The sequence below is a fragment of the Phascolarctos cinereus genome, unplaced genomic scaffold (genome assembly GCF_003287225.1).
Source record: "Phascolarctos cinereus isolate Bilbo 61053 unplaced genomic scaffold, phaCin_HiC Scaffold_2;HRSCAF=192, whole genome shotgun sequence".
In the NCBI taxonomy this organism is placed as follows: Eukaryota; Metazoa; Chordata; class Mammalia; order Diprotodontia; family Phascolarctidae; genus Phascolarctos; species Phascolarctos cinereus.
The window spans coordinates 361,388,981-361,411,647 of record NW_027555625.1 but is presented as its reverse complement, the minus strand read 5'-3'; the positions used below and the strand labels follow the sequence as shown (position 1 = coordinate 361,411,647).

The following is a 22,667-nucleotide window of genomic DNA, read 5'->3' as shown; positions in this document are numbered from 1 at the left end:
AAATATGAGCTGTAGTGCTTTGTGTGGGGGAAGGGTGTGTTGACCTGTCATTTCATCACCCTGGGGAAGTACTCTAGAACATTCTGATACTCATGCAGATCAGCAGCTCATCTTTAACTTAAATTGAACAGTCCTTATGTGTCTAATAGTCATGAACCCAAAGGAAAAAAATTTAAATGAACTTTCAAAAAGTAGAAAATTAGATAAAGAATACTTTTCCTTCTTAGAATATATTTTGAGTGACCTATTTTAACTGAATATATATATATATATATATATGTATTTATATATATTGTTGTGGTTTCATTGAATATTGAATATAAAATTAGAAGGGATCTAATAGCTGATCTATTTTAGCACCCACATTTTATAAATGAGAAAACTGAGGATCTGAGAAATACAAGGTCTTATCCAAATTTTACACAGATAGTCAGGGAGAATTTGAATTGAGGCTCTCTGGCTCCAGATCCAGTGTGGTTTTCCACTGTACCACATTGTCATCAATGTATATTATTCTGATAGTTTATGACATACATATTGTATGATCAATTCAATTAAATAAGACAACAGAAGAGAAAATAACAATACCATTAATGAGTTGGCTTCACATTTGTCGTTCAAATTTATTATTTTTGTTTAGTATTTAATATGATTTGATGCATTCAGTTTTTACATTTTTCTTAAAGTGTTCTAATGAAGCTGTATTTGCTGCTGATTTCCACCCCACGGACACCAATATTATTGTTACATGTGGAAAATCACATCTGTATTTTTGGACATTAGAAGGAAACTCCCTTATTAAAAAGCAAGGATTATTTGAGGTAAGGTTAAATTACATTTTTTCTTTTAATAAAATGAAATTTTATGACTGAATGTTAAAGAAGTAATTAAATCCGTTACTGTGTTTAACTTCTCTGTTTTAATTTTAGCCTTCCTGTCTAATATTCTAAACAGGCATTTGAAATTCAGCATCCCCAAAACTGAACTCATTCTCTTTTCCTCAAACCCACCTTTCTTCTGAACTTACCAATTGCTGTCAGTGGCACCACTGTCCTTATAGTCATCTAAGCTTGCTCTCACATGTCTGAACAGTTGTCACGTCTTATCCTTTCTATTTCCACAGTGTCTCTCATACACATCCCATCCTCACCAGTCACCTCTCCATGACCCTGGTCCAGGCTCTCATCTACTCTCACCTGAACTATTCAGTGGCCTTTGGTTTCCCCACCTCAGCCCTCATTCCACATTATCTATATAGCTGCCAAATTGATTTTCCTAAAACATAGTTCTGTCCGTGTCACCTTCCCTCCCCAACTCGATAAACTCCAGTGGTTTCCTATTCTCTCTAACATCAAGTATAAACTCCTCTGTTTGGTGTTTAAAGCTCTTTATAATCTAGCCCTTTCCGACCTTTCTGAAATTTTTACACATTACTCCTACTACATATATTCTGCAATCCAGCTGTGCTAGATTGTTATTTATTATGCCTCCTTGTATTTATTCCTCACGCAAGAAATTCCATCACCCTTTCCCTGCTTTTGTACTAACTGTCCCTTATGCCTGAGATGCACTCCTTTTTTACCCTTACCTCTCAGAATCCCTGCTTTCTTTCAAGGCTTAGCTTAGACTGCACCTTCTACACAAAGATTTTACTGATCCTGCCTCCCAGGGGCTAAAGCACTCCCTTTCCAGCTATCTTTTTAGTCATTGTGTGTGAATATGTATACACAGAAGACACATATATGAAGTGTATATGTATACATGTGCACACAGATACATACATGTATATGTGTATATTGTACTTGTGTGTGTGTGTGTGTGTGTGTGTGTGTGTAATATATACTCACAGATACCACTATGCTTTCCCCCACTCTCCACATTGTAGCTTCTGGAAGGCAGAGACTTTTTCACTTTTATCGCTTTATTTCTAGTGCTTAATATAATGCCTGACAAATAGTAGGGACTTATGTTGGTTGATTGATTGATTGATTGATTGATTGTGTCTGTACTAAGTCAATAAGTCAGTTCTGATCTCCAAGAATCAATCATCTGACCTTTTCTAAATGGTGGATTTGAGATTTTCAGTAGTCCTACCACACTTGGATTTGAAGAGAGGGAAGTTCTAACTTGCTTTTCTATGTACAGGTAATGTGATTACTAGTGAAGAAAAGAAAGTGATTTTGAACCCCTGTGTGGGGCAGCGAGGACCAGAGGCCTAGGAGAATGATTTATTATAGGTGATTACACTAGTATATTAAGTAAGAGGCCCTGTAAAATTTCATGAATTAATAATTTCTCTTGTGTATCTTTTCAGTGCTTTGAAATATAATCTTTCATATCTCTACCTGTTGAAATACTTCTCTTCCTTTAAGGCCCAATGTAAACATCTCTTCTTCCATGAAGCCTTTCCTGACCTCCCCCCATACTACCCATCCTGGCCCAAAGTCATTTCCCCTTTTCTACTTTTTTAGAGCATATTGTCTGGATTTCTCCTTTGCCCCTTTACTGTTTATCATACTTCTCTGTGTACATATGCTTTAAGGGGCAAGACTGAGTAGAATGTCATGTGTATATTAGGCACTTTAAAAAACATTTGTTTAACTGAATTGAGAAAAATAAAACAAAAATTATGGGTAAAAAATTAAATATACGGGGCAGCTAGGTGGCAAAGTGGATAGAGCACTGGCCCTGAAGTCAGGAGTACCTGAGTTCAAATCTGGCCTCAGACCAAACACTTGACACTTACTATGTATGTGACCCTGGGCAAGTCACTTAACCCCAATTGCCTAAAAAAAAAAAATACAAAACAAGTGTTAAATAATGATGCTTTCAAAAAGAAACTTGAATATAAGTCAAATATCATAGATTTTCTTAACCCTGTTTTTTGGAAGTCTGAATATAAATATAGTTTCCAATTTTAAGAAGTTGCTTCTGGTGGTATTTGCTAAATCAACTCCTTGTTTGTTATTGATTTAATAATCAGTACTTTAGAATCAGGGTCTTCTACGTCTAACTCATTCCCTAATATATTCCAGTTTAAATTAGAGGTTACAAACTCATAAGTGGATTTTCCCATACAGATTAAAATGCAATTGGGAAAAGTTTAACAAAATAAATAAAAATACATATATAATGTCAATTTGTAGTTTTCAAAATGAACACGCAGCCATTTTTATTTGATTTTTGTCACTACTGGTTTAGATGACTGGCAAATGTAAGGATGTCATGGAGGGTTACCAATGAAAAATATTCTAGAAACTTGTTTCTTTGGGGGTTTATTGAATTGGTACTTGAGAAGAGAGAAAGAGGTAGTAAGGTGGGGTTGAGGACAGAAAAGAATGCAGTGAAAAAGACTGAGGCCAAGCATGGAATGTCTCAGATGTAATCACTAATTACTGAAGATCCGTTACTGAAGGAGGAAAAAGAAGAGAACAGGCACAGTAGGGAAAGTGGTCTGGGGGCATATGTAGGAAAACACCAAGGGGAAAATTTCTTGCTTACAGTGCTAGTCTTATCCTCTGCCCCCACTCTTTTTGGGAGTTAAATGTGTAGTGGTGTCTGCCTTTTTTAGCCTGTGCCCCATAATTCCCTTCAATTTCTCTCTTTCACAGAAAAGGAAATACCTTCAGTTGGTTAATTATAATATATTAACTACTATGGTGTGAAGAGTAACAGGTTATAGCCTATATTATAGGCAAAATTCTAAGTTCACAGCATAGTTAGAGTCCAGTATTGTCCATCTTAAGTTATATCCTGAATGAGACTTCATAAAGTTAAATAAGAGTTTATATTTCCATGTTTCAGCTTCTCAAGTTCAGTTAGAAAATCAATTCAGATCCTTCACTGGGAAGCTATTTCCTCTTTCTCATTTTACCCAACTTATGTCATCAAGTTGGGATATTCTCTCTCAACTTCTAGAATATTAAAAAATAAAGATTCTTTCTGACTTCAGTCTCCAGGAATTCAAAGATGTCTCTTGCCACTCATATCTTTCCTGAGTGTTCAGACTAACTTAATTTCCTCCAAAACGATTCTTTCAAGTCCTGTTCTGATTGTCCCGATTTTGTCCAGAGGTAATCCTGTCCTTCTATTTTGATTCGTTCATTCACTACTTTGTCTTTCTTTAGTTATTTTATTTGCATTATTTTCTTCCTACCTAGTTCAATGCCAACTTATTTGTTCCCTTATTATCCTGTAATTGTTTGTTTGATTGTTTCCGTTTAGTTCTTATATTTCAAACTCACATTTGCAAGTACAAACAGAAGTGATGCTTTAATGATATGTATTCAGAAGAATAGCACACTACAATTATAAGCTAATTTTAAAAAGAACTTCAATAGTTCTTTAAGAGTTTGTAATTGCACTGCTATAAGTTATCCCTCTAACCCACCTAGAGTAAAATCCCTTTATCTTATAGTTTCTGGTTTTTATGTTACTGGAGCCAAAAATATTTACCACCTTATAGCCAACCTGGTAATATATGTATAATTTGTTTGAGTTTTATAAAAATTACGTGGAAATAATTTCATTATGAGATTAATAACATACTAAAAGACAATCTCTCAGTTTAAAATATGTGCTTATATCACTCTGTAGAAACAAGAAAAGCCAAAGTTTGTCCTTTGTGTGACCTTCTCTGAAAATGGTGATACCATTACTGGAGATTCAAGTGGCAACATCTTAGTTTGGGGAAAAGGTAAGAAAAATTGCTCTTTTTTTGAGAGAGAGAATTTTGTCTGGATACTTCAAAAAGTAGTAATGTTATTAATATAGTGAATTTTAGGAAGTATTCTAACAAAGTTCAGTTTGACTTTAGTGAAGATTCTTTGTGAAATTTAATATAAGTATATTTGTAGTCAAATGCCAAATTAAATGGAGGAAATAAAAAGCACTGGGAGGCAGTATGACATAATGGATAGAGAGTTGGCCTTGAAGTTAAACAAACCTGAGTTCAGGTTTTTCAGATAAAACAAACTGGCTCATTACTCTAGTAATGGGTTAGCCAACTAGTCACTTAACATCTCAGTGCTCCAATCAACTCTCTCAAACTACAAATTGCAGAGAAGGTGTTGATTGCCATTGTTAAAGGAAATTCTTCCCCAGAGCTCCCTCCACTGATGAAATCACAGGTCTGGTTTGAAAAAAGATGAAAAGCACCATATAATTGGAGGCATTAGAACTATGGAAAATTGGTGAATAAGAGCTGTGACCAAGTTTTGATTTGCTATTCAGTAGAATTAATAGTTTAATTAAAGGCAAGGTGGCTTAATGGACAGAGGGCCAACCAAATTGCCAGAAAGACCTGGATAGAATCTGACACATTATAGTTGTGTGACTATGGGTAAGTTCCTCTCAGTGTCCCCAGGCAACTCTTTACAACTATTTTACAGCTGGAAAAGACCTTGGAAAACATCAATTCCAACTCCCTCATTTTATAAATGAGTAAACTGAGGCACAGAAAAGCTAAGAATTTGCCCAGAGCTGTGCAGATAATAAATGTCTGAGGTGGGATTTAAATTACTAACCTACATGAAAGAACAGTTTTATACTTCTCTCAGGGTGATGCCAAGATGGCAGAGTAAAGGCAGGAACTCACCTAAGCTCTCCCCCAGACCCTTCCAAATACTTTAAAAATGACTCTAAACAAATTCTAGAGCAGCAAAACCCACAAAAAGATGGAGTGAAAAAAATTTCCAGCACAAGACATCTTGAAAGGTCAGCAGTAAAAGTCTGTCACACCTGGATGAGAGTGGAACATGGTCCAGCGCAGACCAGGCCCCAGCAAACCTGGAGCAGATCTCAGGGGACTGAATCACTGGCAGCAGTGGCAGTTTCCAGATCTCTCAGCCCAGAGACACCAAAGACAATTTAGAAGGTCAGCAGGAAAGGTCTGTTGCATCTGGCTGAGAGCAGGGCACAGTCCAGCACAGGCCAAGCCAGCAAAGCCCAGCCCCAGGAAACCAGGAGCAGCAGTGGCAGGGGCTACTCCCAGAGCTCTCAGCCCACAGATGGTAAGGAAGTTGAATAACTCGTCAGAAGGAGATTACAGACGGGTATTTTTGCTAACACTGAGGCAGGACTCTGTTGCTTTGCCTATACTCGAATCTGGGTTGCAGTCCTGGGTAGCAGTCCCAGGGTGAAGAGGAGCATTGGCATAGCAGAGTTTGCAGCCACAGTGAAGGGGAGACCCTTCTCACAGTTCTAGGACAAAAAAGAGTGCTTCTGGTCACTCACAGACCAGAGCACAGGCCAGGAGAAGAGTAAACACATCTCCTTAGATCATACCACCTTGGAAGAGCTGAAAACCCACAGGTCCCTAGAAGTATCTTTGAAAACAGCAAAACCCCTGAAACTTGGGACAGTTCATCCTTCACACTGGAAGCAGAACCCTACCTTAACAAAGAGTTAAAAAGTCAAGTAATAGGCTGAAGAAATTAGCAAACAATGGAAAAAAACTCTGACTATAGAAACTTACTTTAGTGACTAGGAAGATTAACACATACACTCAGAAGACAACAGAGTCAAAGCTCCTACATCCAAAGCCTCCAAGAAAAATATGAATTGATCTCAGGCCATGGAAGAGCTCAAAAAGGATTTTGTAAATCAAGTAAGAGAAGTAGAGGAAAAATTGGGAAGAGAAATGAGAGTGATGCAAGAAAATCATGAAAAACAAGTCAACGGCTAGGTGAAGGAGATACACATCCCAAAAAAAAAATACTAAAGAAAAAAACACCTTTAAAAAAAAAAACAGACACAAGAGTCCAAAAAGCCAATGAGGAGAATGCCTTAAAAAATTGGCCAAATGGAAAGGGAGGTCCAAAAGCTCACTGAAGAAAATAATTTCTTAAACATTAGAATGAAGCAAATGGAAGCTAATGACTTTATGAGAATTCAAGAAACAATGAAACAAAACCAAAAGAATGAAAAAGTAGGAGACAATGTGAAATATCTTATTGGAAAAACTGACCTGGAAAATAGATCCAGGAGAAATAATTTTAAAATTATTGGACTACCTGAAAGCCATGATCAAAAAAAGAGCCTAGACATCATCTTTTAAGAAATTATCAAGGAAAACTGACCCAATATTCTAGAACTGGAGGGTAAAATAGAAATTGAAAGAATCCACCAATCACCTCCTGAAAGAGATTCCAAAAGGAAAACTGCCAGGAATATTATAGCCAAATTCCAGAGTTCCCATGGCAAAGAGAAAATATTGGAAGCAGCCAGAAGGAAACAACTCCAGTATCATGGAGCCACAGTCAGTATAACACAAGATTTAACAGCTTCTATATTAAAGGATTGGAGGGCTTGGAATATGATATTCTGGAGGGCAACAGAGCTAAGATTACAACCAAGAATCACCTACCCAACAAAACTGAGTATAATCCTTTTGGGAGAAAAATGGATATTCAGTGAAGTAGAAGACTTGCAAGCATTCTTTTATATATGTATATATAAATTTATTTATTTTTAGTTTTCAATATTCACTTCCACAAGTTTTGAGTTCCAAATTTCTCACCCCTCCCCCCACCCCAAGATGGCATGCATTCTGATTACCCCTTCCCCTGGTCTGCCTTCTCTTCTATCTCTCCCCCTCCCTTCTCTTATCCCTTTCCCCTTCTATTTTCTTGTAGAGCAGGATAGACTTCTGTACCCCATTTCCTGTGTTTCTTATTTCCCAGTTGCATGTGAAAACATTTTTTTTAAAACATGTGTTTTTAAAACTTTGAGTTCCAAATTTTCTGCCTTCCTCCCTCCCCACCCACCCTCATTGAAAAGGCAAGCAACTCAATATAGGTTGTACATGTGCAGTTATGCAAAACACTTCCTTAGTAGACATGTTGTGAAAAACTAACTCTATTTCCCTTAATCCTATCCTGCCCTCCCATTTATTCTATTCTTTCTTTTGACCCTGTCCCTCCTCAGAAGTATTTGCTTCTGATTACCCTCTTTCCCAATCTGCCCTCCTCTCTACCACCTCTCTGCTCTCTTGTCCCCTTCTCCCCCTATTTTCCTGTAGGGTAAGACAGATTTTCATACCCAATTGAATGTGTATGTTATTCTCTCCTTAAGCCAAATCCTATGAGAATGAGATTCCCTCATTCCCTCTCACCTTCCCCTGTTTCCCCTCCACTGTGAGAGACTTTTCTGTTTTTTTATGAGATAATTTACCCCATTCTACCTCTCCCTTTCTTCTCCAAGTATCATCCTCTCTCATCCCTTAATTTTATTCTCCAGATATGACCCCTTAATCTTCAACTCACCCTGTGCCCTCTATCTATCTATCTATATATACATACATACAATTTTTTTCCTTCAACTACCCTAATACTGACAAAGTTCTCATGAGTTACAAATATCATCTTTCCATGCAGGAATGTAAACAGTTCAATCTTAATAAGTCTCTTATGATTTCTCTTTCCTGTTTACCTCTTCATGTTGCACTGGAGTCCTGTATTTGAAAGTCAGATTTTCTGTTTAGCTCTGGTCTTTTCATCAGGAATGCTTGAAGTCCTCTATTTCACTGAATGACCATTTTTTCCCCTGAAGGATTATACTCAGTTTTGCTGGGTAGGTGATTCTTGGTTGTAATCCTATCTCCTTTGCCCTCTGGAATATTATATTCCATGCCCTGTGGTCCTTTAATGTAGAAGCTGGATAATCTTGTGGTTATCCTGATTGTGTTTCCACAGTACTTGAATTGTTTCCTTCTGGCAGCTTGTAATATTTTCTCCTTGACCTGGGAACTCTGGAATTTGGCTACAATATTCCTAGGAGTTTTCCTTTGGGGATGTCTTTCAGATCATTTCTTGAAAGATGATGTCTAGGCTCTTTTTTTGATCATGGCTTTCAGATAGTCCAATAATTTTTAAATTCTCCCTCCTGTATCTATTTTCCAGGTCAGTTGTTTTTCTAATGAGATATTTCATATTGTTTTCTAATTTTTCATTCTTTTGGATTTGTTTTACAGTGTCTTGATTTCTCATAAAGTCACTGTCTTCCAATTGCTCTATTCTAATTTTTAAGGAAGTATTTTCTTCAGTAATCTTTTGGACTTCCTTTTCCATTTGGCCAATTTTTCTTTTTAGGGCATTTTTCTCCTCATTGGCTTTTTGGACTTCTTTTGCCATTTGGGTTAGGCTGTTTTTTAAGGTGTTATTTTCTTCAGTATTTTTTTGGATCTCCTTTAGTAAGCTGTTGACTTGTTTTTCATGATTTTCTTGCATCACTCTCATTTCTCTTCCCAGTTTTTCCTCTACTTTTCCTTACTTGCTTCTCAAAATCCCTTTTGAGCTCTTCCAAGGCCTGGGACTGATACATATTTTTCTTGGAGGCTTTGGATGTAGGAGCTTTGACTTCGTTGTCTTCTTCTGGTTGTATATTTTGATCTTCTTTTTCACCAAAGTAAGATAATATAGTCTGACTCTTTTTGTGCTGCTTGCTCATGATCCTGGCCAATTACCTGAGTTTTAAACTCTTTGTTGAGGTAAGAGTCTGCTTCTAATGTGGAGAGTGTACTGTCCCAAGCTTCAGGGGTTTGTGTAGCTGTTTTTAGAGGTACTTGTAGGGACCTGTAAATTTTCAGTTCTACCAAGGTGGTATGATAAGGGGCGAAGTGTTTACTCCTTTCCTGGCCTATGACCACAAGTATTCCTTTCTGTCCTGTAACTGTGAGGAAGGGTTCCTCTCCACAGCACTCCAAGCTCCACCACGCCAGCGCTCCTCCTCACCCCAGCACTGCTGCCCAGAACTGTGACCCAGATCCACACACGGGCAAAGCAAGAGATTCCTGCCTCAGCACTGGCAAAGAGATCCCTGCAGTCCCTCTCTGATCAGCCACTGGATTCCCCCTCAGTCTGTGGGCCAGAAGCTCCGGAAGCAGCTGCCCCCCCCCCCGGCCACGCTCTTGGGGAATGGAGCTGAAACCCTGCCTTCCTCTCTGACTACCGACAGAAACAGACTTTGCCCACTGACCTTCTAAGTTGTCTTTGGCATTCGTGGATTGAGGAGTCTGGAAACCTCCACAGCTGCCCACGATTCAGTCCTCTGAGGCCTGCTCCAGGTTTGCTGCAGCCTGCGCACCCATGCTGCGCTGCACTCCCAGCCGGGCAGCAATACACCTTTCTGATCAATCATCCAGGTTGTCTTGGGTTGGAAATTTGTTTCACTCTGTCTTTTTGTGGGTTCTGCTGCTTCAGAATTTGTTTAGAGTCATTTTTTATGAGTATTTGGAGAGGTTTGGGGGAGAGCTCAAGCAAGTCACTGCTTTCACTCTGCCATCTTGGCTCTGCCCCCCCTTGCAAGCATTCTTGATGAAAAGACCAGAGCTGAAAAGAAAATTTGCCTTTGAAATACAAGACTCAAGAGAAGCATAAAAAGGTAAACATAAAATGAAAATAATAAGGGACTTAATAAGTTTAAACTGTTTACATTCTTCAATGGAAAGATGATATTTGTAACTCATAAGACCTTTCTCATTATTAGGGTAATTAGGAGTATATGTAGACAGAGGACACAGGTGTGAGTTGAATATGAAGGGATGTTATCAGAAAGGGGTGAAAGAGAAATGTACTGGGAGAAAGAGAAAGATAAATGCAGTAAATTTTCTCATGAAAGAGGCAAGAAAAAACTTTTACACTGGAGGGGAAGTGGGGGAGATGAGGAAGAATGAGTCAACCTTACTCTCATCAGAATAGGCTCAAAGAGGGAATAACATACACACGCAATTGGGGACAGAAATCTGTCTTACACTACAGCAAAATAAGAGGGAAAGGTGATAAGAGAAGGATGATAGAAGGGAGAACAGATTGGGGGAGGGGGTAATCAGAAACAAAACACCTTTGAGAAGGGAAAGGTGAAAAGAGAGAGAGAATATAATGAACAGGAGGAGGAATAGGATGGAGGAAAATGTAGTCAGCAGTAGTAAATGTGAAAAAAATTTTGAAGCAGGTTTCTCTGATAAAGGCCCCATTTCTCAAACATATAGAAAACGGAGTCAAATTTATAAAAATAAGAGCCATTCCACAATTGATAAATGATCAAAGATATGGTAATTTTTCAGATGATTTAATCAAAGCTATCTATAGCCATATGAAAAAATATTCCAACTCATTATTGATTGGAGAAAAACAAATTAAAACAGTTCTGAAGAATTACCTCATACCTATTAGATTGACTAATAGTCCAGAAAAGATAAATGACAAACTTTGATGTTGGAGGGGATGTAGGAAAAATGAGACATTAATGCACTCTTGGTAGAGTTGTGAACTGATTCAACCATTCTGTAGAGCAATTTGGAGCTATGCCCAAAGAGCAATTTGGAGCTATGTAAAACCGGGCATACCTCTTGATCTAACAATACAATACTAAGTCTGTATCACAAAAGAGGTAAAAAAACAAAAAGGAAAAGGACCTATATGTACAAAAATATTTATAGCAGCTCTTTTCTGGGGGTAAAGAATTAGGGATTAAGGGGATGCCCATCAATTGGGAAATGGCTGAACAAGTTTTTTGTGTGATTATGATGAAATACTATTGTACTATAAGAAATGACAAGCAAGATGTTCTCAGAAAAACCTCAAAAGACTTTCACAGGCTGATGCAAAGTGAAATATACTGTGTACAAAGTAACATCAATATTATAAGATGATCAGCTGTGAATAATTTAGCTATTCTCAGCAAAACGTCCATCCAAGACAAGTGTGAAGGACTTATGATATAAAAAAAAATGCTGTCCATCCCCAGAGAAAGAAATTATGGTGTCTGAATACAGATTGAAGTATACCTTTTTTTTTTTACTTTATTTTTCTTGAGTTTTTTTTGTCTATGTTTTCTTTCTCAGCATGACCATTATGGATATGTTTTGCATGACTACACATGTATAATCTTTATCAAATTGCTTGCCTTCCAAGTGAGGGGAGGTGAGGAGGGAGGAAGGGAGAGAATTCAGAACTCAGAGTTTTAAAAACAAATGTTAAAAGTTGTTTTTTACATGTAACTGGTAGAAAATAAAATACTAAATAGATTTTTAAAAATTAATAATTTTTTTAAATGGCTAGTTTCTAGACAGGAACTTCCCTATACCAGAGACAACTAGTGGTGCAGTGGATTCAGATAGAAGAACTTGAGTTAAAATTTGGCCTCAAACACTCGCTAGTGTGTCACACTTACTGTGTGACCTGAGCAAGTTACCTCACCTTTAAAGGTTTGTCTCAGGCTCCTCAATTATAAAATGGGGATAATAACAGCATCTATTGTTCAGGGTTATTTTGAGGATAAAAGGAAATAATATTTGTAAAAGTGCTTAGCACAATATAGAACAAATAGTAGGTGCTATGTAAGTGCTTATTCTGTTCCTTTCCCCACCAAATAAATCATAGATCTGGACCAAATAGAAATCTTAAATATTTACTCAAAAATTACAGTGAAATTATAAAGAAATAACTTCTTTTAAATCTACATTTTATAATCATTCAATTCAGTGAACTTTTAATAAACATCTATTATGTGCAGTGCACAGTTGTCAAATTTATATTGCAGGAATTATTAGAACTACATATTCAAACCATAATAAAGATGATATGAATAATGCTTAAATTGTTTGATATTTCCTTACTGTGATGCCTACGTGCAGATCACAACCCATTAGTGCCTACCTATCCTTTGCAGCCCTTCTCTGTCCTCTTGTAAATTCTACCCTGGAGAACCACCCAGTATGCTAGGGGCCTTCCTCTCTGTCTCTTAACATTGTGTAGATACCAATGAAATACACAGACTCTTTATCATTTATCCCTCCTCATTCCCTGACAAACTCATCTTTTTTTTCTGGTCATACATCTCTCTATTGATATCCTTTATGCCACTTCGGCAAAATTCTTCTTTGATCATATATCATAGCCTGCTTGAACCCAACATGTGCTACTCATTTGGTGGACCCTCAACTTGAATTATGGAGTGACTGCTATTTAGTGATTTGTAGACGTGCAAAATCAAATGGAAGAATATTATTGCTGAATAAAAGAAATGGGATTTTGTTTGAAGAAAAAGTTTGGAGTAATTAAAAGTACTTTACATTTTCCGCGAATCAATCCAGTTCACCCTTTTCTATTTATCATCTGCCATGTCTGTCTACAGTAAGTGTGCTGATGGTCCATCCAAATGCGTATCATGCTCTGGGTAATGGGCTTTTCTTCATTGCTTTTTCCTATGTGACCACCAAGTCCAAACTCTCATGAAATATAATGAATCTCATTTAGGAGACTATAATGTTCCAGGACTTGATGCAATTACCACAGTGTCATCCAGAAATATCTGGAAAATTTCACCATCTAGAGGGAGCTCTTCTCCTTGGGCTCTGCACAAAACATCCTCCATGATCTGACAAACAACTTTAATAAGCATATGTCTCCCTGTTTGATGCCTTGATTGATATTAATAATTAGAAGGATCCTTGAATAAAGTTCTCTGCTGTTACATCTTTCAAAGTATCTTTTGTGATTTTGATGTATCAACAGAAAATACTTTGTTAGAAGAGTAACATTAGGCTAGTATTTGCCATGTGAAATCAAATGTGTTTTTTTTTATAATCATCAAACAATAACCACAGTGGAATCTTGTACTCTCTAGATTCTTCATTCAGCTGTATGATGTAGATGGTAGGGGACTAGGACATTAGAACCCACATATGCTAATTCCATTGTCATCAAGGAGAAAAATGTTATAAAAAATCTTTTAAAATCTTTTCCATTTGTATCTTTGTTGTATTCCTTCTAATTTATTCCTTAAATGCCCCCAATATGATTGTTTTAAGTTTGGGTCTCTTACCCAGCTTTGGTACACTCATTTTTTCTTTCTATTTCTTGGTATTTTATGAAGTAATACTGTTCAAAATATTCATCCTACTCCCCTATAAGATTTTATTTAATTTTTCATTCTTAAAAAGTCTTATGAATACCTCTTGTTTTTGCTTCACAGTTATTTTTGGCTATGTCTTAACACATACTCTCAGTGAGGCCTCTCTTATAACAAATAAAAACAGTTAAACAAAGCCATCCTACAGAGTGGCCATTCCTGATATTATAGACTACACAGTATCCTCAGGCCTATATATCATAAATATTTTCTTTCAGAAAAAAGTTGAGAGATGCTAGATATAGTAAGTATTAAATAATATGAAAAAATTAAGTGGCTTGTGTTTTTAACGTAGAATTCAGGCTTCATCACTTACCTGGACTATTGTAATAGTACAATAAATGATCCCCCTGCTTCCAGACTCTTGCCTCTCCAATCCTTCTCAACACAGCTGCCAAATTATTCCTCCTAAAGCATAGGTGTGAGCCCATTAGTTCCTTGCTCAAAAATATTCAGTGGCTCTCCATGGTTTCTACGATCAAATATGTTTTCTTGAACATGGCATTTAAAACCCTCTATTACATGACTTCAATCAGCCTTTCTAGACGAATTTCTTATTACTGCCTGTCATAAACTCTACATTCCAGCCAGACTGACTTACTAGCTTGTATTGAATTTGGCATTCCGTGTCCTGTCTCTGTGTCTTTGTAAAGGCTGTCCTGAATACCTTGAATGCTCTCCCTCTTCACCACTTTTCAGAATCCTCAGTTCAAGTCCCACCGCGTACTCAAAATAATATAGTTTTTATTATTCCTATTGTTAGTGCCCTCTCTCTTCTCATTACTTTGTGTTTACTTATCTATACATGTTGTATCCCCATAGGAAAAGGTAGATTTTCAGAGGACAGAGACTTTTTCATGTTTGTCTTTGTATCTTTAGCACCAAGAACATTGTGTTGCATGTAATAGGCACTCAATTAATATTTGTTTAATTGAATTAAATCATTAGGTGCCTAAGGTGTAAGGCAATGGGAATGTCAAGAATAGAAGAGGATGGTAAGAAAAAAAAAAAAAAACTTGGTCTGTTTGGCATTTTAACCTAGGGCCATTCCCTTCCTCTCTTCACTTCCCGAGAGTACTCTAGGAATTGGCTCCTCCCTTCAGAAGATGGTACCCAAGAAAGTAGAAAGCCCCACGAACTCCATCTTTATCCCCTTTTTATCATGCCTCACAGAGTAAAATGTAGAGTAGTTATTGATTCCTGGGGACTGAATTGCCACATGACTTACAGCCCTATCCTACTTGAACCATTAAATACAAAATACAGGTAGATTTCATTAGTTTTCTTGAGGTTCCCTAGGAATGGACATGCCACTTGGCTGCCTGCTTGATGATCTCTCACAATGAAGATAATTTTTCTTATGTCAGTTGATTGTACAGTAAGCCCTTTTTCCTCTTCTGTAGTTCCAAAGAACACTGAGCACTTTATCATGTACTGTATGAGATGCCTGGGAGCTAGATACCTCTATGGAGTAGAAAGAGTGACAGACTAGACTCAGGAGTCTTGTTTTCATATATCAGTTTTGACATTTGCTAACAGTGTGATCACTTAACCTTTATGAACATCACTAACCTCCTAAATAAAATGGGAATAATAATACTTGTACTACCTACCTCAAACAGATATTACGGGGAAAGCGCTTTCTAAACTATAAAGTAATATATAAATATAAGTTATAGTGAATTCTCATGTTATGATCGTGTATCCAACTAGCAATTCAGTGCTCCAGAATAAAAATTAAGTAATGTTTGTAAATGGCCAAATGTATTACATTAAATAATATCCTAATTTCTTTTTTTATTTGTCTGTGTAGGTACAAATCGAATAAGCTATGCAGTCCAAGGGGCCCATGAGGGAGGCATTTTTGCACTTTGTATGCTAAGGGATGGCACACTGGTATCAGGAGGAGGAAAAGACAGAAAACTCATCTCTTGGAATGGAAACTATCAAAAACTTCATAAAACAGAGGTTAGACTATAGAGCTTTTAACTTGTGGTTCATTTTGAACACAAAAGTATCTTTTTAATGTAGACTTTCACTTTATGATCCTTGAATCCTTAATGCAATCGTTCTTTCAAAAAAAAAAACCACGTGCCCTTATAAGCATGGGGAAGTTAATTGGGGATAACATATATGATTTTTATAAAATCATAGGTTGGGGATTTAGTGTGACTAATATATCTTTAAAATTTGAAGTTGTTATAAATTCATCATTTCTAAAATTGTTATAATGGAATGAACTATCAATTTAAATGTGGCCATTATTCCTATTTTGTTATATCTGTGGAGAATATTTCTACTATTTTCACTTTGTAGACATTATTATCTCCTCTGGTGACCCAACCCGTTTCTTAACAATCACTTAATTCTATAGTGTATATTATCATCTTAAAGCTGCTTAATGCTGTTTTATGCTCCAACAGGAGTCTCAACAAGTAATTTTATCTTCCTTCTACATATTCACTAAGTGACCTCCCCCACACTCAGGGAAGATGTGAACCAGGTACACAGCAATATCAAAGGAAAAATAGATCCTGTTTACCCCTAAGAGTTTCTGAGGGGGAGGAAAGAATGGGGAATTAGAGAACTTTCTAGCTTTTTCTAGGTAACGTTTCACCACATGGATTCATTGTACATCAGAGTCGATTACAGCAAATTCCAAGCAAGTGTTCAAATTCTTTGTACTGAAATTTTGTTATGTTTCAGCTTTTTTGGGGGGAAATTTCCCAGGAAGAACTCTAAATTGGACTATTTCCTCATGAGATAGCGGGCAATAGTGGAAGCAAAAACAAATCTACAAAATCTTTATGACAATAATAAAATAATAATGATAACTAGCATTTATATAGTGCTTTAAGCATTGCCAAGTGCTCTCTCTCTGTAAAATCTCATTTGATTCTCATAAGAACCCTGTAAGATAGTTGCTGTTTTCACCAGGTGTGAGAATGCTAGTTGTTGTTGTTGTTATTATTATTAATTATAATCACCATCATCATCATCATCACCATCATCACCATCATCATTGTGGGGAAGTTGCCATTCCATCTTAGAGTCTGTGATAGAGGAGAGGAAAGGTGAGCATAGTCTGTCATGTGTCTCAGATTTGAGAATAGCGGAAATCAGAGGGTTCTGAAAAAGAACACGTGGGATCATATAGACTAAAATTCCATAGAGGTTAGTACAGAAGGCTTAGAAACCTATTAAAAGTCACTGAAGACTTGAAGAGAAACAATTTTGATGAAGAAAAAGAGGCCAAATTCTCTTTATGACACCAATGTGGTGCGGATGCCTAAACCAGGAGGAGTCAAAACAGAGAAAGAAAACTATAGACCAATGCAGGGCTGGTCAATATTAGGAAAAGTATCAGTGTAATTGAGCTTATCAACACCAAAAGTGACAGAAACCACATGATCATCTCAACAGATGCAGAAAAGGCTTCTGACAAAATCCAGCACCCGTTCCTATTAAAACCACTAGAAAGCATAGGTATAAATGGAGTCTTCCTTAAAATAATAAAGAGCATCTACCTACAACCTTCAGCAAGCATCATGTGTAATGGGGACAAGCTAGAAGCATTTCCGATAAGATCAGGGGTGAAACAAGGACGTCCATTATCATCACTGTTGTTCGATATAGTACTGCAAATGTTAGCTTTAGCAATAAGAGAAGAAAAAGAAATGGAAGGTATTAGAATAGGCAAAGAAGAAACAAAGCTATCACTCTTTGCAGATGACGTGATGATATACTTAGACAATCCTAGAGAATCAAGTAAAAAAACTACTTGAAATAATAAACAACTTTAGCAAAGTTGTAGGCTCTAAAATAAACCCACATAAATCATCAGCATTTCTGTATATTACCAACAAAGCCCAACAGCAAGAGGTAGAAAGAGAAATTCCATTTAACGTTCCTATAGACATTATAAAATATTTAGGAGTCTACCTACCGAAACAAACCCAGGAAATATATGAACACAATTATAAAACGCTTTTCACACAAATAAAGTCAGATCTAAATAATTGGAAAAACATCAATTGCTCATGGGTAGGCAAAGCTAATATAATAAAAATGACAATTCTACCTAAGCTAATTTACATATTCAGTGCCATACCAATCAAACTACCAAAAAATTATTTTATAGAGCTAGAAAAAATAACAAGATTCATTTGGAAGAACAAAAAGTCCAAAACATCAAGGGAACTAATGAAAAGAAGTGCTAGGGAAGGTGGCCTAGCCGTACCAGATCTTAAATTGTATTATAAAGCAGCAATCATCAAAACTACTTGGTATTGGCTAGGAAATAGACTGGTGGATCAGTGGAATAGGTTAAATATGTAAGACACAGTAGTCAGTGACTATAGTAATCTACTACTTAATAAACCCAAAGACCCCAGCTTCTGGGATGAGAATCCACTCTTTGAAAAAAACGGCTGGGAAAAGTGGAAAAGAGTATGGCAGAAACTAGGTGTAGACCAAAATCTGATACCATATACCAAAATAAAGTCAAAATGGGTTCATGATTTACATATAAAGGCTGATACTGTAAGCAAACTGGGAGATCAAGGAATAGTTTACCTGTCAGATTTATGGAGAACAGAAAAATTATGATCAAACGGGAGATAGAGAACTTACGAAATGCAAAATGGATAACTTTGGTTACATTAAATTGAAAAGGTTTTGCACAAACAAAGCCAATGCAAGCAAGATTAAAAGGAAAGTAGAAAATTGGGAAAGAATTTTTATAACCAGTGGCTCTGATAAGGGCCTCATTTCTAAAACATATAGAGAATTAAGTCAAATTTATAACAATACAAGTCATTCCCGAAAATAAATGGTCAAAGGATATGAACAGGCAGTTCTCAGATGAAGAAATTCAAGCCATCTATAGTCATATGAAAAAATGCTTTAAATCACTATTGATTAGAGAAATGCAAATCAAAACAACTCTGAGGTACTACGTCACTCTTTATGACCCCATTTGGGTTTTCTTGCAAAGTCACTGGAGTGGTTTGCCATTTCCTTCTCCAGCTCATTTTACAGATGAGGAAACTAAGGCAAACAGTTAAGTGACTTGCCCAGGGTCACACAGCTAGGAAGCATCAGAGGCCAGATTTTAAATGAAGAGATGAGTCTTTCTGACTCCTGGCCTATCACTTTATCCGCTGCGCCACCTAGCAAACTTCATTCCTTGACTGGGAAACAAACCTCGGCTACAGCAATGAGAGTGCTGAATCCTATGATAGTGTGGTTAGTTATATTTAGAATTGCTGAATAAATGGACCTTGGAAGTAGTAATTAATTCAGTTTGTCAGTGTCAGCTTGGAAGGAGGTCCTTACTAATGTCCCAGGGATATTTGCTATTGAATATTTCTATCATTGACTTAAAGTCATAATGTGTTTATCAGATTTGCAGAATGCATAAAACTTGGAGTGGTAAGCTAACATATCGGATGACAAATAGAATCTTGATGAGCTAGAAGATAAAAAGATAGGAAGATCCAATTTCTAAGAATAAGGTTCCTTTATTGGGTTCAGAAAAATCAGTCACATAGTCAGGATGGAAGCAGTTTGGTTAGATCGGGGCTTTTAAAACTTTTTCCACTTGCAACCCCTTTTCATGTTCTTGGAGTGGTAGTTGGCATTAGGTGGCTTGAGGGCCTGCTTTGGGTTCAGAACCAAGGCTGCTGAAAAGTTGTGAGATGCAACATGGGCAATCACTGCCAGAAACACCTTGGATTCATTACACGTTGTATTTTTAATTTTTTTTTTGTCATTGTGCATTCAGAAACCTTTCATTGTTGCCAAATTTTTTGTGACCTCTTATGGGGTCACGTCTAACAGTTTAAGAAGCACTGGAGATAGTCTTCCAGGAAAAAATTCTGAATGTTTTATTAGACTTCAAGCTCTATATCAATCATTAGGGTGGCATGTTAGCCCAGATAGCTATTATGATCATAGGATGCATTGTAAGAGTAGTACATGGTAGACATGTCAAATATTTGACTCATAATTCTCCAGAGTGTGGCCCAAACCAGATTAAAATGCACTTGGGAAATATTTAACAAAATAAATAAAAATACCATAAAACATAGATTACATTTTAAAACTTAAGTCAACATAGGGATGCTTATACACAAATTACTGGCCCTTATTTCTATTTGAGTTTTACACCCCTGGTATACAGGACTAGAAAAGTTATAATCCCATTGTATCCTGCCCTGGGCACACCACAGCCAGGAGTATTGTATTCATGTCTAGACACCACATTTTATGAAGGACATTAATGATATAGAGAAGTCTACCAGTTGACAATGTTTAGCAAAAATTGAGTAACAATAGACACACCTTTTTCTATTTTCTTGTTCAGTCGTTTCTGTCATGTCCAACTGTTTGTGACCCCATTTGGAGTTTTCTTGGCAAAGATACTGCAGTGGTTTGCCATTTCCTTCTCTAGCTCATTTTACAGGTGAGGAACTGAAGCAAATAGGGTTAAGTGACTTGCCCAGGGTCAGTAAGTGTCTGAGATTACATTTGAACTCATGAAGATGAGGCTTCCTGACTCCAGCCCTGGTGCCACCTAATCCATCTGGTGTAGGTATCCAGTGGTACCAATAGAAATAGCTTCCTATTCTGGGTCTAGGGAGGTGTGCAGTATCATTCACTCGAGCACAATTCTAAGTTTTTACGTGCTCCTACCTGCCTAAGAATCCAGTTGAATTTGGGTGTTTGAGATCTCGGACATACCCCAATCAGTGAAACAACCATTATTGTCTGACTACCAAAACATTTCATTGGCTGTGCAAAGCAATTCTTCTATAAATCATCTAAAACTTTAGAGTCCAGCAACTAATGCTCTAACTACTAGTTTTATAAAACCCCTGAATTCACAATTCAGATGTATGATCATTCCTTTTCTGTCAAATCTAGTGCTGTTAGAATTTCATTAAGCCTTTTTTCCTTCCACTTGTTGAAACTGTCATCATTTGCTTACTTCCTCATGTACTCAAAGTCAAAAACCTGATATAATTTCTAGTAGTTCTTTCCAACTACTAGACAGGCACCAAGTATTTTCCCTGGAACTGCATTAATGCCTTTAAATAAAATTTCAGCTAAACACACTTATAAGTGTGCTTATCTGGGCACATAATGTTTAGCACAAAGTCATAAAAGCTTGTAATTGTGCAAACACACACAGAACCTTTGGTTTTCATCAGTGTGGGAAACTTTTGGCATGGGAACTCCCTCTACCAGTGTAGGTCACCACCCATTTATGTTTTCGTAGAGAAGTCCTAGGCTCTAAGCCTGAGGCTCTAAGAGAGTAAGTGGTTTCCCTAGGTCACCCAGCGAGGACACATCAGGTAGTACTTGAAACCAGTACCCTGTCCACTATGCCATGCTGCCTCTTTCTGTTTATAGTTCCCTGAATAGACAAATGTAAACCTTAGAGCACTTTTCTAAATTTATGTCAGTCTTTCAGTATCTATGAAGTAGAACTTACACATTCTTAAGGAGGCTGCAGTATGTGGTACCTGAAAACTACAGTTCACCTTTTGTAATATTTCTCTGTATCCCAGTTATGTTGCCTGCCTTTAAGGATATACAGTAGGTTGCCAGGATTTTCTCATATAGCAGGACCTGTTAGTTGGCTCTTGAGGTTTTGCAGCCCAGTATGAAAAGTTTTTGTGATTCCTAGGACAGTCATGCCATACCACCAAATTCAAGTTCTCTTTTCTTCATTACCTGACTCTTGCATTTCTGGTTATCTCCATAATTTATCATAACCCACATAAGTATGTACCATTGCTCATTCATCTCCTCCTGCCTGTGCTTGTGCTCTCACACATCCAAGATGTGAACTACCAAAAAAAAAAAAAGACATGAACTACCACCACCACCACCTACAGAATAGCTATTTTCCAGTTAGTTAGAACATTTGAACTTAGGGAAACAAATATTTTCTACTCCTATCTAAAGGCCTTTTTACCTTGACCCTAAGTAAACATCCCCCTTATCAGGATCAATAAGAAGACTAATTTCCTCTGTTCAGATTCTTCTTATTGCTAGACTGTCTCCTCTTTCAAATAGGTAGTCTTCACATCTCTAAAATGTCAGCTAGGTGGCGCAGTGGATAGACCATTAGGCCTGGAGTCAGGAAGACCTAAGTTCAAATCTGGCCGTAGACACTTCCAAGCAGTGTTACCATGGGCAAGTCACTTTACTTTTCTTTGCCTCAGTTTCCTCAGCTGTAGAAAAGGGATAATAAAAGCACCTACCTCACATGGTTATTGTAAGAATCACATGAGATGAAATTTGTAAAGCACTTAAAACAGAACTTAGCACTTAGCTTCTTGAAAGAGTCCACACTATTTACCATGTTCAGATGTGGTGCTCATGGGCTCCATTCATCTTATCAGATGTGTCCCTGTAGACTGTATCTGTCAGTGGGTAGTGATGTCACAGGTATCCTGCCAGATACGATTTTGTTTGTGATGCCAAACTGTTACTACTACAATCTCTATTCATGACTTTTCTTTCTCTGGCACATCTCATAGAAATCCAGAGTCATAGTCACAGAATACCAGACATAAAGAATTTCCTTGCACTGCATATCTCTAGCGAGTAGCTATGGCAATTAACTCACTGTGCCAATACAACCTAACTCTGTTCCTTCCTAGTCAAAGCACAAGATGTTCATTAAGCCATACTCTCTCACTCAGATGCACATTGCCAGACTTCTCATTACTCCTATGGGATGT

General features: G+C 37.1%; 1 protein-coding gene across 1 annotated transcript in view; it reads left to right on the top strand.

The window, feature by feature from the left end:
- EML1 (EMAP like 1) overlaps window positions 1-22,667 on the top strand; it is a 218,804-nt gene that overhangs the window by 150,667 nt on the left and 45,470 nt on the right. The window contains 3 exon segments of the mRNA XM_078150420.1: window positions 687-821; window positions 4,597-4,696; window positions 15,725-15,879. Of these exon segments, the coding sequence (XP_078006546.1) occupies window positions 687-821; window positions 4,597-4,696; window positions 15,725-15,879 (390 nt within the window).